Here is a 13,500-nt window from a genome sequence, read left to right as displayed (position 1 = left end):
AATTTTCGAATACTAATCGGATAATTTTTTTGTGATATTACTTTAAATAATTATGAATATGCTCTTTATTTTAAAGAAAATTTTGGAATTTTATCTTTAATAGAAAAAGATAAAAAATTGTCTAATTTGAATGTAATTCAACATTACGCTTTTTAGTGCAGTTTTTGATGGCCCATCCTTATATCTATCTTATCCAACTGGATAGTTTTAATAATTAAGATAACTTTAACCTCAGTGGTCACATCAGATTTTTATAAGTTACACTCTCCAAATAGATTAGAGGATTTCAGGATTTTGCTTGAAATTAGTTACCACTGAAGAGAAAATTTTACCATCAGTTATTCAGTTAATTTCAGGAAATCTATTTCTGATTTGAAGGATTTCATCCCAGTAGCTTGTATGTGTTCAGTTGCCTGCTGCAGATTTATATTTTTAGAGATAGACTCACAGTTTTATTAAGAAACAATTGATTCCACATAAACTTGCTGATTCACTTTCTATTGATGGATGAAAACCCGAAACCATTTATATTCCCTTCTCCCCCCAAAAAACAGCTTCTAAGATAAAATCGTTGGTACTTTTCAGCATCTGAATCTTACCTTCTGTTCAACTACATTATTGGTTTAACTAAATATATTATAATTGAAATAAGTATGCTTTTACTCTAGATACTATAGTGCGATAGATACTGGATTGAAAAGTCCAGAAATAGAGAAGACATCACTGGTGAAGATCCACAGATCACTGGCTTCATTATGTCACCAAGTGAACCATATATTCAGCTTACAGATTTTCTTGTCAATAGTATTCATCTTTGTTATTGTAATGGTAAATCTGGAAACCATGTTACCAGTGTTCGTTTATTTATACAGTCTGGATGTCGACAATCAGAATATGTTAATGCTTAAAGTATTTCAGTCACTTTTCTTTATGTTTCAAATATTTGATTTGATGTCGACTTCAGCTAGAGTTGCAGAACAGGTATGTTTTGTAATTGTTCGTAGTTAAGTAGATTTGAAAACAGGAAACGTTAATTCAATTCTTAATCATTTGATTCCAGGCTCGAATGTTTGATTGGACGTTGTATCAAGCAATGTTGGATGATCAACTGACCAATATTAATAAAGTAATTGTTTTTTGAGGTTAACTCATCTGAATTGTCAAAAACAAAAAATGAAGCTTCCTAACTAAATGAATATTGAACTGCAATAACAGTTTTTATTTTAGTGTACGCTTGCATTATATTTAATCTTGTTGACTACAAATATCTAATGCATTTCAGGACCTATTACTTTCTCACTTATCAATGAAAACAGAAGTCAAGTTTACAGCGTATGGTGTGATTGGTCTGAATTATCAAATGATAACTTCAGTAAGTAATCTTGTTGATACGACAAACCAGTTACAATGAGTAAAATATTTATCCTTCTAATCAAATAAAACAAATTATTGCAGATACTAGGAACACTAATGACATTACAGTTGATGTTATTGTTAATTAATTTACGTGACTTGGATGGCGCTGATAGTGGTAAAATTAGAGCAAAATTAAATTATATCAAATAATATGTTTTGCCTATTAAGATTTGACTTATATTTTTATGGAATTTTGTACATTGATTACAACTAAAATGGTTGGTTACCGGCAGTAAGCTTTCGAACAAAATATACATATGTACCTACTGAATGTGTACTTTAAATGGTTTTTTTCTGTCAAGTTTTATTGAAAACAGCTCTCCTCCAATTTCCTTTTAATTTGATATTCACCTTACCTATAGTAGACTTCTTAAAACAAACCTAAGGTTTAAAAAGTTAAGTATAAAGGTTAATTAAACTGGTATATAGTACATAAATCACTAAAACGTTGCTATTGATATCAGTTACAGAGAAACATTTCTCTGTAACATTCGGGAAATAATTCATTCAAATCAGAACAATACAGAAAGAAATATAAAAGTTTGAAATTTTAACTATTTACAAAACCTAAAAAATTTAACCTACTATATCTCAATAACTATTATCTCTAAAACATTGCTATTTATACCAGTTTATAGAGTTAAAATATCTCCACATTTCGGTAAAGAATTCATGGAAGTAGGAACAGTACGAAGAGAGATATAGAGGTTGGAAATTTTAACGATTTACAAAACCTAAAAATTTAACCTTCTATTTTTTGCACCAATTGTTTTAGAAGGAAACCTCAGAAATATCTGTGGATTCAGGCCCTTTCCTACTTGCTTAAAATGTAAATCCGGATTGCACTAACATCTGCTTTGTTACCAAGATAAATTAAACGTAAATAATTTACAAAATGTACTCATAACATTGTTGAAATTAGTTATAAACTGAACTAGCTAATTAATTTTAGTTATTAATTAATTAAGATTGTAGATAATTAATGACGTCATTCAATTTAGAAATAAAGTGTACCTAGATAAGATAGAAGTTAGTTAATTTATGTTATTCTTAGTTGGCTGACATTTTCTGCTGTGTCATTGAATGTATTTCTTTACTATCCGCTTATCTATAGAAAGAAGATTGTTTCGTACCTTAAAATTTGTTCAGAATGATATTTAGATATTCTACCACTTTACTGCATTGATTTTCGTTTTAACATTCTCTTTGCTTTAGTAAACATCGAAATAGTGGAGAAAGTAAAACAGAAATCTGAAAAATGATTAAATTGTTAGCCAAAAGCTTTGTTTCACTAAATTTTTGCTAAAACTCCTAGTGGTACTCAAGCGAAATAAAAAGTCGAATTCTTTTTTACAATTTTTCTTGTTTGAATAAAGTATTCATGAAGAGAATAATTATGAAAAAAAATGTCGGAAGAATAAGTCGGTGGGCAATGTCAGCACTGTTCCTGCATCTTCTTTATTCCTCTGATTGTCTAAATGTACGGGCTGATACAGAACCTGATGGACATATGTACCTAAAACAAATACTGAAATATGAAACTGATGTGTCAATTTTTGACTGATGAAGATTCAGATATAAAGGAAATTTTGATTATTACTTTTGTTTTATTTGAACTAATTAATTAAGTATTTTTAAACTTAAATTATGCAGACATTAAATTGTTAGTTTTATAGTCATTAATTTTAATTGGTCTTATTTGGTATGTGTAAATCAGAGTTTTCCCAGGCTATTTGAGAGTTTTAATTGAACACCCAAGTCCTAGAGGTTTACATCTTTATATTAAGTAAATTTATATTAAGAAATTATCTCTTTTTTTCTTGAAGAAGTCATTTATTAAGAAGACAAATTCACGAATAAACTTGACTGAAACTAAGGAAAGAAAATTGCGTAACTGCACTTACTTGGCCAGAACTTGGTGCAAGTACACGCATCTAGCGTCGAGAAAAATGTCCACGAGGCTGGACAAAAAGGATGGTCTTTTAGGCGGAGCTGTAATCATAAAGCGAGTCAGGTGGCTACCGAGTTCTACCAATTGAGGATGTAGGAATTGAATTATTGAGGCTCCTGGCTCTAATTCCTAGATAGGACTAATCTTGAAAAACTTTTCCAGCAAAAATAGGATCTACCACTTTCAGGATATAGGATAACAGGGGTGGCGGATCTGTCATAGAAGGAAAATTAAAGATGGAAGAAAAAAAACAAAATGCCATATTCAGTCATAATTTTTTAATATAATTGCCGAACTCTCGACCAAAGGACCAGACAATCTTCAGGGCTTATGCTACTGGCAATTATATTACTTGACAGATAGGACAGTAGACACACCAACCTTACATATAACAAAGTAAAAAGTATTATAATGGCCAAAAGCCCTGAAGATGATCTAGTATCTAGGTCAAAAGTTTGGCAAAAATATAAAACTATTATAATTATTCATTCTTTCTCCTGGATTAATGATTTAGTTACCAAAATTAATGACAAAGAAAAATAAAGTTCATCAAAACACAGAATGTATTTGACAAGTTGTATTTGTTTGATAGCAGTGATTAATTTATGTATTTGCAGCAGGTTGTAAACACAGACATCATTGTATCTAGTATTTACTTAAATGTTATCTTTCAGATATGATGAAATTTCGTCTATGAATGGCAGTAAAGAAATCCAGTAGTGGTCGTTGTCGTACAGTGGCCGTTTTTTTGTTAACATTTTCTGCAGGTGAATCCTCTTCCTCGAGTAAATGGAGGCGAACAAGAGGAAGTGGTCGCCCCATCCATTAGAACAAGCTGGATTTCTTTCCCGCCTCACATTCACGTTTGTACAATTTCTTTGATTTCTGTTTCGTTACCTTCTCTCACTATTGCTGAGGGGAAGTGCTATAATTTCGCTAAAAATTCGAAAATGACTTCTGCCCAGAAATTTCTTCAGACCCTCTAAGTCCGGAAAAGTTTAAAAAAATAAAATGATAGATATAAAAAATAATGTTCTTTTTCCAGGCCTGTGTTTCCAACATAAGAGACAGTTAAATTTTAATTAAAATTCAAAATTATATTAAATGTATGTCTAAAGCTATTTAAACCTATAAATTAATTATAACTAATTTCTGTTGCAAGTGAAGTTACCACACTAACGTAACTAAACATACTAACAATTATAACATACATTTAATTAAACATAATATGGCAAACTTGGAAGCGAATGGAAGACATAATAGATACTTAGATCGCCGCTCGTTTGTAGCAAGTCCTAAAAGAAAACTAAATCTAACAAAACACTAAAAAAATAAAACTAACAATAAAAAAGTCAATAAATTGAATTGTAAATTTAAGTGAACAATGTATAATTGATGGAAATCAATTTTTGGCACCTACAGGCTGAAATAATTTGCCGGCAACGGTACTTCATTATCTATTGTGAAGTCTGCTCTTTCTGAAAAGGGCATAGCGATTAACGTTCACTGTGCCAAGAAGGTTTCTCGCTATTATGGTGAATAAGTGTAGTCAGGCACGATTATTCCCATGTCCACTTTGAGCCTCAGATATGTAGAAATCCATTATAGAAAGAGGGGATGTTTTCCTACTTCGATAAGTTGACGCGGGTAGGGACTATTGGCGATTGTTCTACAGGACACCCTCACACTACTAAAGGCATAGACTGGGTTCTCATTTACAGTAAAAAGAATTTTCTGCTTATGCATAATTTAGTTGTGTTTAATCTTTTAGTTCTATTTTGAATCTTTGTTCAATTAGTAAGAAGTAATAATGCAGTAGTAAACTTATGTAATTTTAAGCATTAAAAAAAGGAGATCGCTTGTACGAATGAATAAAATAAATTTATGAAATATTATGCAGAGTGAATAATATTTATATATTTATGTAGATTTACTTATCTTTCTTGAGGACGGAGGAAATTTAAATGAAACATTAGCACAATCAATAGTAAAATAATTTTTACTGCAAGAAAGAATCCATAAAATATGGTCTCAATTATAATTTAATTTCTTATTTAACAATTTGGCAACTTCCTGTTTATAGATGGATATTTAGCATATTCAAAAGCGATTACAAGGATCGTTTGAACGCTGACAACATCTGGGGTCCTTATCACAAACACAGATCGCAACTGATTGGAGACAGGCTTGAAAAGTAATTCTATTTCTGTTGAACATCTAAGTATTAAGTGTTAAGTAAATAGATTTTAGATACCTTGCCTTACTCTAGTAGCAACAGAAGGTATTGTAATCTGCAGATTTTCAAAGTTTTATAGATATTAGTAAAACAAAAACACAGTTTTTAATGGTTAGTTTCATTTATATTTTCTAGAATATGGTTAAATGATCCAAACCAACCCAATGAATTAAATAAAGGTTAAATGAGAGTCTACTACATTATTATGATTTGAGTACTATAAGTCTCCTATACAAAAAATTACAATTTAAAAAGTTAAGAATAAGGGTTGATTAAACAACAAAAAGTACACTAATCAGCTGGTACTAAACATACTTCAGTATTTACCATTTAGAAACGTTCGAAAAAGCTTACGAGGTGTGATTCAAATTTTATATCAATAATATCATTTAAGTAACTTTACTGTATTCAATTTTCATTAATATTGTTTACATAGAATTTGTTAGATGATGATATGATGGCCATTTTCATATACAAAATATTTGTTAGATAAAGTGTAGCACCCATTGAAGTAATATAAGGTAGCAAACTATTAATCATTATATCTTTAAAAAGTGTTAAATAACAACCCTGTGCTACAAAATGGTGGGGAATAATAGGTGAAAAATGAGCAATAATTTTCTTTTACCTGCTTCTCAAGAAAATAACCATTATTCCCAATTTCCTGTTTACACTTGCGTTATTAGTATAGAAAACAAGATGTTAAGCAAGAAAAATCTTTTACTTTTTAATGTTTTTATTGAGAAAAAATTTTATTGCATAATTTGATTCTTCATCAAATACCTACGGAGGAAAAATTAGTAAAAAAAATTTAACTTTTATTTTTCATAGAAATAATTAAGAATAAAGGATTGGCCAGTCACAGAGAAGAATAGAAGTGTGAAAAGTAGGTGTGGTTGAAAAGCCAATCAGATGCGAGAACATTTTATTAAACCACGCCTACCACCATGCATGGGGTTAAACTACGCCCCCTTTGGACGGTCATAAAGTGGAAGATTTAAGTTTTCTATTTTCTATTACTTTCGACAAACGAAAGTATTTGCCATTATAATAATAAATAGAAATGAATTAATTAATAGTATTAAAATATTCCAGCATAAAAAAAAAGCTAATAAATAAAATTATTACATTATTTTAAAAAATAAAAACTCATACACCAACATTCATTACATTAGTTTAATCCCTTCTCTTACAATCAGTCTAAGTTAAATGGTGTGCTACTTGAACAAATATTTTGTAGATGAAAATGGCTAGCATAAGGGTCTGTGACATCTAATAACTTTTAAACAATATTAATGAAAAGTTAATGCAGTAAAACTAAAAAAAAGTATCTTGTCTTGAGGCATCATTATTCACACATCAATGCAAAAACAAAAAAGTGACCAAGGTAATTTTTCTGTAAATTGGATTATTGATCCGTCTTTCATTTTAAAAAAATAATAAAAAATAAAACGCCACTGCTGCCCTGACTGACCAAAACAATTGATTTAAAAACCAAAAATCGATTAGTTGCCTTTAATTTGTCTCCATTTTGTATTTTAGATTGTAGTTGTAATGTTCCTCCTCATTTAGTTCGTAGATTACATTCGTGTAATTTTAATTTTTCTCTTTAAATTAATGAGTTTAACTTCGTTGAATCTAGTGATAATATGTAAATTGAAAAAAGAAACATAATTTATAGTGCAATAATTTTTTAGAAGTTAGGAAGATTTAATTAAAATTTTGTTCCTTTAGGCTGTAATTACATATATGTTCTTCCTGGATTATCGTTCGTGATAAATGAATGCATCTTTTTTATTTATTTACTTGTTTATGTATCCGAACCTCAACCACAATCAAAATATTGTACAAGAATTTTGTTAAACAATAAATAATTGTCTAAAAGTCTATTAGTTACCTTTCAAGTGTTTAAATTTTCGATTACTAAGATGATGTTCCATTTACCAGAAGCAACCTGTTCTTCAACAAACAGAGATCACCTTATCACCATCAAGACAATTAATTTCCCTCCCCCCCCAAAAAAAATTTCTGGTATCCCTAATTATATTTTTTCTTTTTTCAATTTGTGAAGGTTCTGGGTGGAAGAACTGAAGAAGAGTAAGAACAACCTTAGCAAAACTCCCAGTTTGTTGACGGCGCTTTTCAACACATTTAGAGGAGATTTTATATGGTTGGCATTCTTATGTGGAACCCAAAGTCTAACTGAAGCGTATGTACAGATAGTTTTACTTTTTTGTTTAACTTAATTGTAATTATTGAATGGGGGTCGTGCTGATAAGAATACCTTGAGAGACTGATAACCATCAGTAGATTTCCAAAAACCTCTTATCAGTGTTGTGAGAAGGCTCTGGAGCTTTAATGACCTCACGTGTTCACACGCTGAATGTACGATATAAGTTCATGTTAAAAATGTTTTATTATTATTATTTTCAAAGTTACAGAAGAGCATAAATCCTAATTTTTGTTATTTTTTTTTAATGCAGCATTTTATGGCCAAAACTTCTCGGCCTGATGCTTTTGAACTTCACACAAGGCAGTGTGCTGGATATGACAAATGCTTTCGTCGGCGGATGTGGATTACTGCTGGCCACATTGTTCACTAATTCAATGGCGAACCACTACATGCTGACGGCATTCACTCTGGGCATGAAGATGAGGGCCGCTTGTGTCTCTCTGGTCTACAGAAAGGTCTTGCTTTTATTTCTTATGTATTTTTGCCGTTCAGTCACCACCTGTACACAATCCTCAACGCAAAACTAAGCCACGGCATGTATTTCTGTAATATCGAAATAAAAGCGCTTTATACTTCAATATTTCAGAATGTAATTGGACTAGAGTAAAGCAGTTCAGACCATATGGATACGAGAAATATTGCCTCCAAAAAGAATTATAGATCCTCAGCCTTTCAACAAAACTATAATAATAATAATAAATGAAAATTAAAAAATGATTGTATCTGTTGAGCTGGGTAATATCGTTGATTTCATCTGTGCAAGCTTAGCTGTAAATATTTTACGATAATCTAATATCGTCACACACAAAGCCCTCTTGGTCGATTGCTCTTATGGTAGGTGCAAAACGCAGTGTGGGAAAGGTTGGGTTTAAGCCCCAGTTGGGTTTCTCAATAAACCTCCGGGCTTTTTGGCCAACTCATGTTCAATCTAATTCAATATTAAGATCTGCTTTACGAATTTACAAGCATTTCATTTTTTAATGGATTTCATGGTTGTTCCAATATATATATATATATATGTATTGGAACTATATTCCATAAACACATTGTTTACTTGTTCGCAGTGTCTTCGGCTGAGCAAAGCTGCGCTGAATGAAATATCACCTGGTCAGATCGTAAATCTAGTGTCAAATGATGTGAGCAGATTTGATGCTGTGGCAGTAACCATGAATTATCTGTGGACAGCTCCAATTGTAACGCTGCTTATTTGCTACTTCTTGTACTCCGAAGTTGGTTTAGCTGGTTTCTCTGGGATGTTGATCATCGGGATAATCGCCCCTCTGCAAGGTGAGAAATTAACTTTTACTACTCGGTGGAACATAGAGGTAATGAGCGCCATGGTGCCTTCGCTCGACCTGAGCTCTTATATGGCACAGCCGCACGCCTCACTAGTGCAATCATCAAGAGTGGTGGCTGGAATATAGGGGATAGAGACAGGTGAAGCAGTTTATTTCAGTCAATCAAGATAAGGTTCTCCTTAATAATAAATCGAATACTTATCACCAAAATAGTAATAGTAGATCACCAGTGATCTCATTTCTTGTGTCATAGACGAAATACAATCTTTTATTTTTAAGGTTCTATTGTTTCAAATGAATTAATGCTTGACGTACAAAATAAGTTTAGCATTTCCGAATTCAAATGCTTTAGATATTGATAATTTATACATTGTTATTAAATCCAACCAACAATACTTAGTTTTAATTTGTTCCTAAAATTAATAATTTATGCTGCAGCATATACTGCCAAGCTAACAAGCAATTTCAGGAGTAAGATTGCTGTCAGAACTGATGAACGAATCCGATTGACTGATGAGGTGCTTACAGGTGTACAAGTGATAAAACTATATGCCTGGGAGAGACCATTCATCAAACATCTGGAAGAAGCCAGGGAGTAAGTGGCCTTTGGTTAGTAAGAAATGTAGAGTGTTTAGAGAAGCGGAAAAGTGGACCTCTAGAACGCTTTCTTTCTAGTATTCGGCTAGATTTATTGCTTTTGATTTCAGTTTTTTGCTATTTTTTGAAGGGGGGAGGTGAGAAAATTGATATTATTAAAGTTTTCATGGACTTCATGTTTAGCTGAGAAGTTCTTTTAGGTTCCTGTCTCCCTGAGTTTAGAATATAATAAATTTAAAAGCAATGCACTTCACACTTTTGCTTTATTTTATTTTTTGTGCAATAGGAAATGAAAATAAACAATCCATTTTAAACACAAAACACATCATTTTGGAGTGACAATGATAACTGCTCTTGTCAGGTGACCAATTTTTCAAGAGTGACTGGGTAACGGCCATAAAATGCGTAATAGTCAATAAGAATTTCCCTTTTTAGTTTACATACTCTTTCCCAACTTTTACCTAGAAAATACATCTTTTTCCACATTCTTGTACATTGGTTAGTAATATGCAAGTTCTTCAGTCCGGTAAATAACACTACTCTATTAAAAAACATTATTTTTTATTTATTTTTGTATCTTACAGAATCCACTGAAGCAAGGAATGTTTGCAAACATGATAAACATTTTCCTCTGTCAATGTTAATACAACTTTCTACTCCCAGGAACAGGAGCCTCGATTTACTACTAACTTAGTCCTTAATGATTTTTTCCTACCGATTTATAATTCTGTAGAACCTTGCTAACAGTGAGCTAAGATGCTTAGTTTTTCGTCGAGTCCATGTTTTCTACATCTTTTCGCTATTTATTTTAACGCTTTTAAACAGTTTAATTATTGTAATTTGTATATTTACCCGTTAATTACTTTTAATTATTTGAGAATAATTACTTTTGAATTGCAGACGAGAGCTAAAAGAAGTTGGAAAAGCGAATTTCGTCAGGGGTTTGTACATGACTTTCAGTCTTACGACTCGTAGAATTGCACTGTTTCTGACGTTAACAGTCTATGTTCTGATGGGCGAACGATTAGCAGCTGACAAAGTTAGTAAATATTTTGGCGAATTTTAAGTCTAAATTTAACACTAGAAGTTTCAAAGCTTTTTAATTTATATTTCACTATGGACAATGGAAATGTGTCTTCTCATGGCGTGATTCGACTTCTTCTTGCAGCACTCCTGCTAAATATATTTAACAAATAAACCCTACTAAACTGAAATCTTTGTTAAAATGTACTCGTTCTTTATCGTAAAAATCTTCCTTTTACCATAAAATATTTTTTTAGGTACACAGAGATCAAAAACTGGAGCCACATGCTAAAATTAAGACAAAATTAGGAAAATTTCTTATTTTTTATTAAAATAAAATTTTTAGTAGCCTAAACTGTTGAAATGTTTCTTGGCATGTTTTTAAATTAAAATACATTTACTTCTTTAAGTGACTCTTTTATTCATTAAAAGACTTGTAAACGTATTCTTAAGACTATGCCTCAATTAGGAAGTTAAAAAGGGATTCTAAAGATTATTTTTAATCACCAGGTATTTGTCTCATCAGCATACTTCGCTATTTTGGCCATCAGCATGACAGGTGTTTTCGTTAGAGGCGTTGGAGAAGTATCAGAAGGTCTTGTATCAATCAAAAGACTTCAGGTATCTCTAGTTGTAAACTTAATTAGATTTGCACTCTTGCTTAATGAATAACTAAATAAAAGAATTTTCAGACATTCCTGTTGAAAGAAGAGGTTCATGATAATTGTGTGCTTGATAAGCCCGATGAAGATGCAATTGCGGACATGAAACAGAAAACAGCCATCGAGGTTTCCGATGTCAATGCTAAATGGCAATATTCATCTTCCGATCTTACATTAATAAATATGAATTTCACTATTTACGAAGGTCAAATAGTTGGTGTCATTGGTTCAGTTGGCTCAGGTAAAGTAAGTGTCAATTTAAAACAGAGCAATATTTATTTTACTTTTGTCTGGTGTTATATGAAGCAATCTGTATTCCATGTAAAAGGCAAATGGTCTTTTGCCCAAAGTAAGAGTAAGTATAGAGTTCTGCAAGGTTTGCTTACTAACAGAGTTTCAACTTAAATTTTCAGTCATCGCTGTTATATTTATTACTGCAAGAAATAAAAGCTCTTGAAGGATTAATAAAAATTAATGGCAGACTTTCCTTATCTTCGCAAGAGCCTTGGATTTTTGCAGGAACTGTAAGGGACAATATATTGCTAGGATTACCGTACGACCGTAAACGATATAAAGAGGTACTGAAATTCAAGCAAATTCTTCTTTAAGGAAAAAAAAAAAACTAAATTGTCCGATATCTTAAGTAGTTTGTTGAAATAGAAAACTGTAAATTGAGGCATCTAAAAAGCTGCTTGCCTACAGCGACTAGAGACAATCAATTTCTTTATTATTTCTCTGCTTTTCGGACATCCTTTATCAGTAACTTCTGCAAATGTATCTAATACAACTAGTATTAGATAGGTTACAATTACATGATGAAGTTGTGACGAACTTATCATAACCATTTAATTTTGTATTACCATTTAGTCACTGTGTTTACATTGTCCTTGTTCTTAGGTTGTTTTTTATTCTAGTTAGTAGTAACAGTGAGCTAACCCTAAACATGAAATGTGTAGGTATTACATGCTTGTTCATTGGAAACAGATCTGGATCAGTTTACGTTCGGAGATATGACATCAGTCGGTGAAAGAGGAGCCTCCCTATCAGGAGGTCAAAAAGCAAGAATTAATTTGGCCAGGTATTTCTTTATTTATTTTGTTGCCCGCCAGAAGTTGTAAAAATTTGTACTAAATTAAAAATCAGTCGGAAACGATTGTTAAAGTCATCAACAAGAAATTTACTACATCATGAAAACCCATTTATAATCTTGTTTTTACATTTTCTGAGTCAGTAAGGAAAATATTGCGACCATCTCATATTTTTAGTATCGAGTTTTTAGCGGAAATATCCGCTTTGAAGACTTTTAAATAAAAAAAAAAAAAAAAGTGAAAAATTAAAATAAAAGGGAAGTGCAATGAAGTTTTCTGTTTTTGAAAATATCATTAATTTCTTTTTAAACTTTTTGCTTCGTCAGAAAATATTATAAGTTCTATTATTTTTAAAAAAAATGATAAAATATGATAATAACTATTGATTTATTGAATAATAAGTTTAGAAATAAGTTGCACAAATAATAGACTTGAAAATTAATTTTTTCTCCCTCTTAAATGCTTGCAAGTACCATTCCTACAGTTAATAAATTGTTTGTAAAAATTAGGGCTGTTTATAAAGAAGCTGACATCTACCTGCTGGATGATCCTCTATCAGCTGTGGATCCTCAGGTCTCTAAAAGACTGTTCCACGATTGTATTAAAGGTAAATAAAAAAAAACCAACGTTGTCAGAGTACAAAGCGAGATATTGTGATTTAAATTCAGAATAGAACTAATAACAGAATCTGAAAGAGTGTAAACATTTCTAAACCTAGTGCTTTCTAATCTAATTCATTTATAAGATTGATATCTATCTCGTTTATGGAGAGAGTACTAACAATAACTAACAATAATGGGTACGAAACAAGCAATAATAATAATCCATCATTGCTTTTTTTTCTTTTTCTTCTTTTGTACAGGGACAAGAATATTGATAAAAATACAAAATATCGAATTCCAAGACATAGTTTTCCAATTAGCACTTACGAATTTTATTAAGGTTAAGTTTTTTAATACTTAGATCCATTTTTTCGCTACATTTTGCTTGCGTTGG

At 31.3% G+C, this 13,500-nt stretch overlaps 2 protein-coding genes across 3 annotated transcripts in view; both read left to right on the top strand.

Annotated features, from left to right (window-relative positions):
• Positions 1-537: 537 nt before the first annotated feature.
• LOC141456241 (uncharacterized) lies at positions 538-1,687 on the top strand. Its single transcript, XM_074132031.1, has 4 exons — positions 538-981; positions 1,061-1,126; positions 1,283-1,372; positions 1,456-1,687. Exons 1-4 carry the CDS (start codon positions 826-828, stop codon positions 1,564-1,566), a joined length of 423 nt encoding a protein of 140 aa, XP_073988132.1. The 5' UTR covers positions 538-825; the 3' UTR covers positions 1,567-1,687.
• A 2,374-nt stretch (positions 1,688-4,061) lies between these two features.
• Positions 4,062-13,500, top strand: part of LOC141456584 (ATP-binding cassette sub-family C member 4-like) — a 34,435-nt gene continuing 24,996 nt past the window's right edge. For both annotated transcript variants that reach the window (XM_074132738.1, XM_074132739.1), the window contains exons 1-12: positions 4,062-4,230; positions 5,451-5,561; positions 7,675-7,812; positions 8,087-8,291; positions 8,901-9,123; positions 9,573-9,729; positions 10,632-10,770; positions 11,265-11,375; positions 11,447-11,662; positions 11,830-11,994; positions 12,373-12,494; positions 13,014-13,111. In XM_074132738.1, the coding sequence (XP_073988839.1) occupies positions 4,157-4,230; positions 5,451-5,561; positions 7,675-7,812; positions 8,087-8,291; positions 8,901-9,123; positions 9,573-9,729; positions 10,632-10,770; positions 11,265-11,375; positions 11,447-11,662; positions 11,830-11,994; positions 12,373-12,494; positions 13,014-13,111 (1,759 nt within the window). In that variant the 5' untranslated portion in view covers positions 4,062-4,156. The remainder of the gene's footprint in view (positions 4,231-5,450; positions 5,562-7,674; positions 7,813-8,086; positions 8,292-8,900; positions 9,124-9,572; positions 9,730-10,631; positions 10,771-11,264; positions 11,376-11,446; positions 11,663-11,829; positions 11,995-12,372; positions 12,495-13,013; positions 13,112-13,500) is intronic.

The sequence above is a fragment of the Rhodnius prolixus genome, unplaced genomic scaffold, assembly GCF_049639745.1.
Source record: "Rhodnius prolixus isolate KJV_2025 unplaced genomic scaffold, Rpr scaffold_4, whole genome shotgun sequence".
NCBI classification, from domain to species: domain Eukaryota; kingdom Metazoa; phylum Arthropoda; class Insecta; order Hemiptera; family Reduviidae; genus Rhodnius; species Rhodnius prolixus.
The sequence above is the reverse complement of the archived record's forward strand: the minus strand, read 5'-3'. Positions and strand labels throughout refer to the sequence as shown.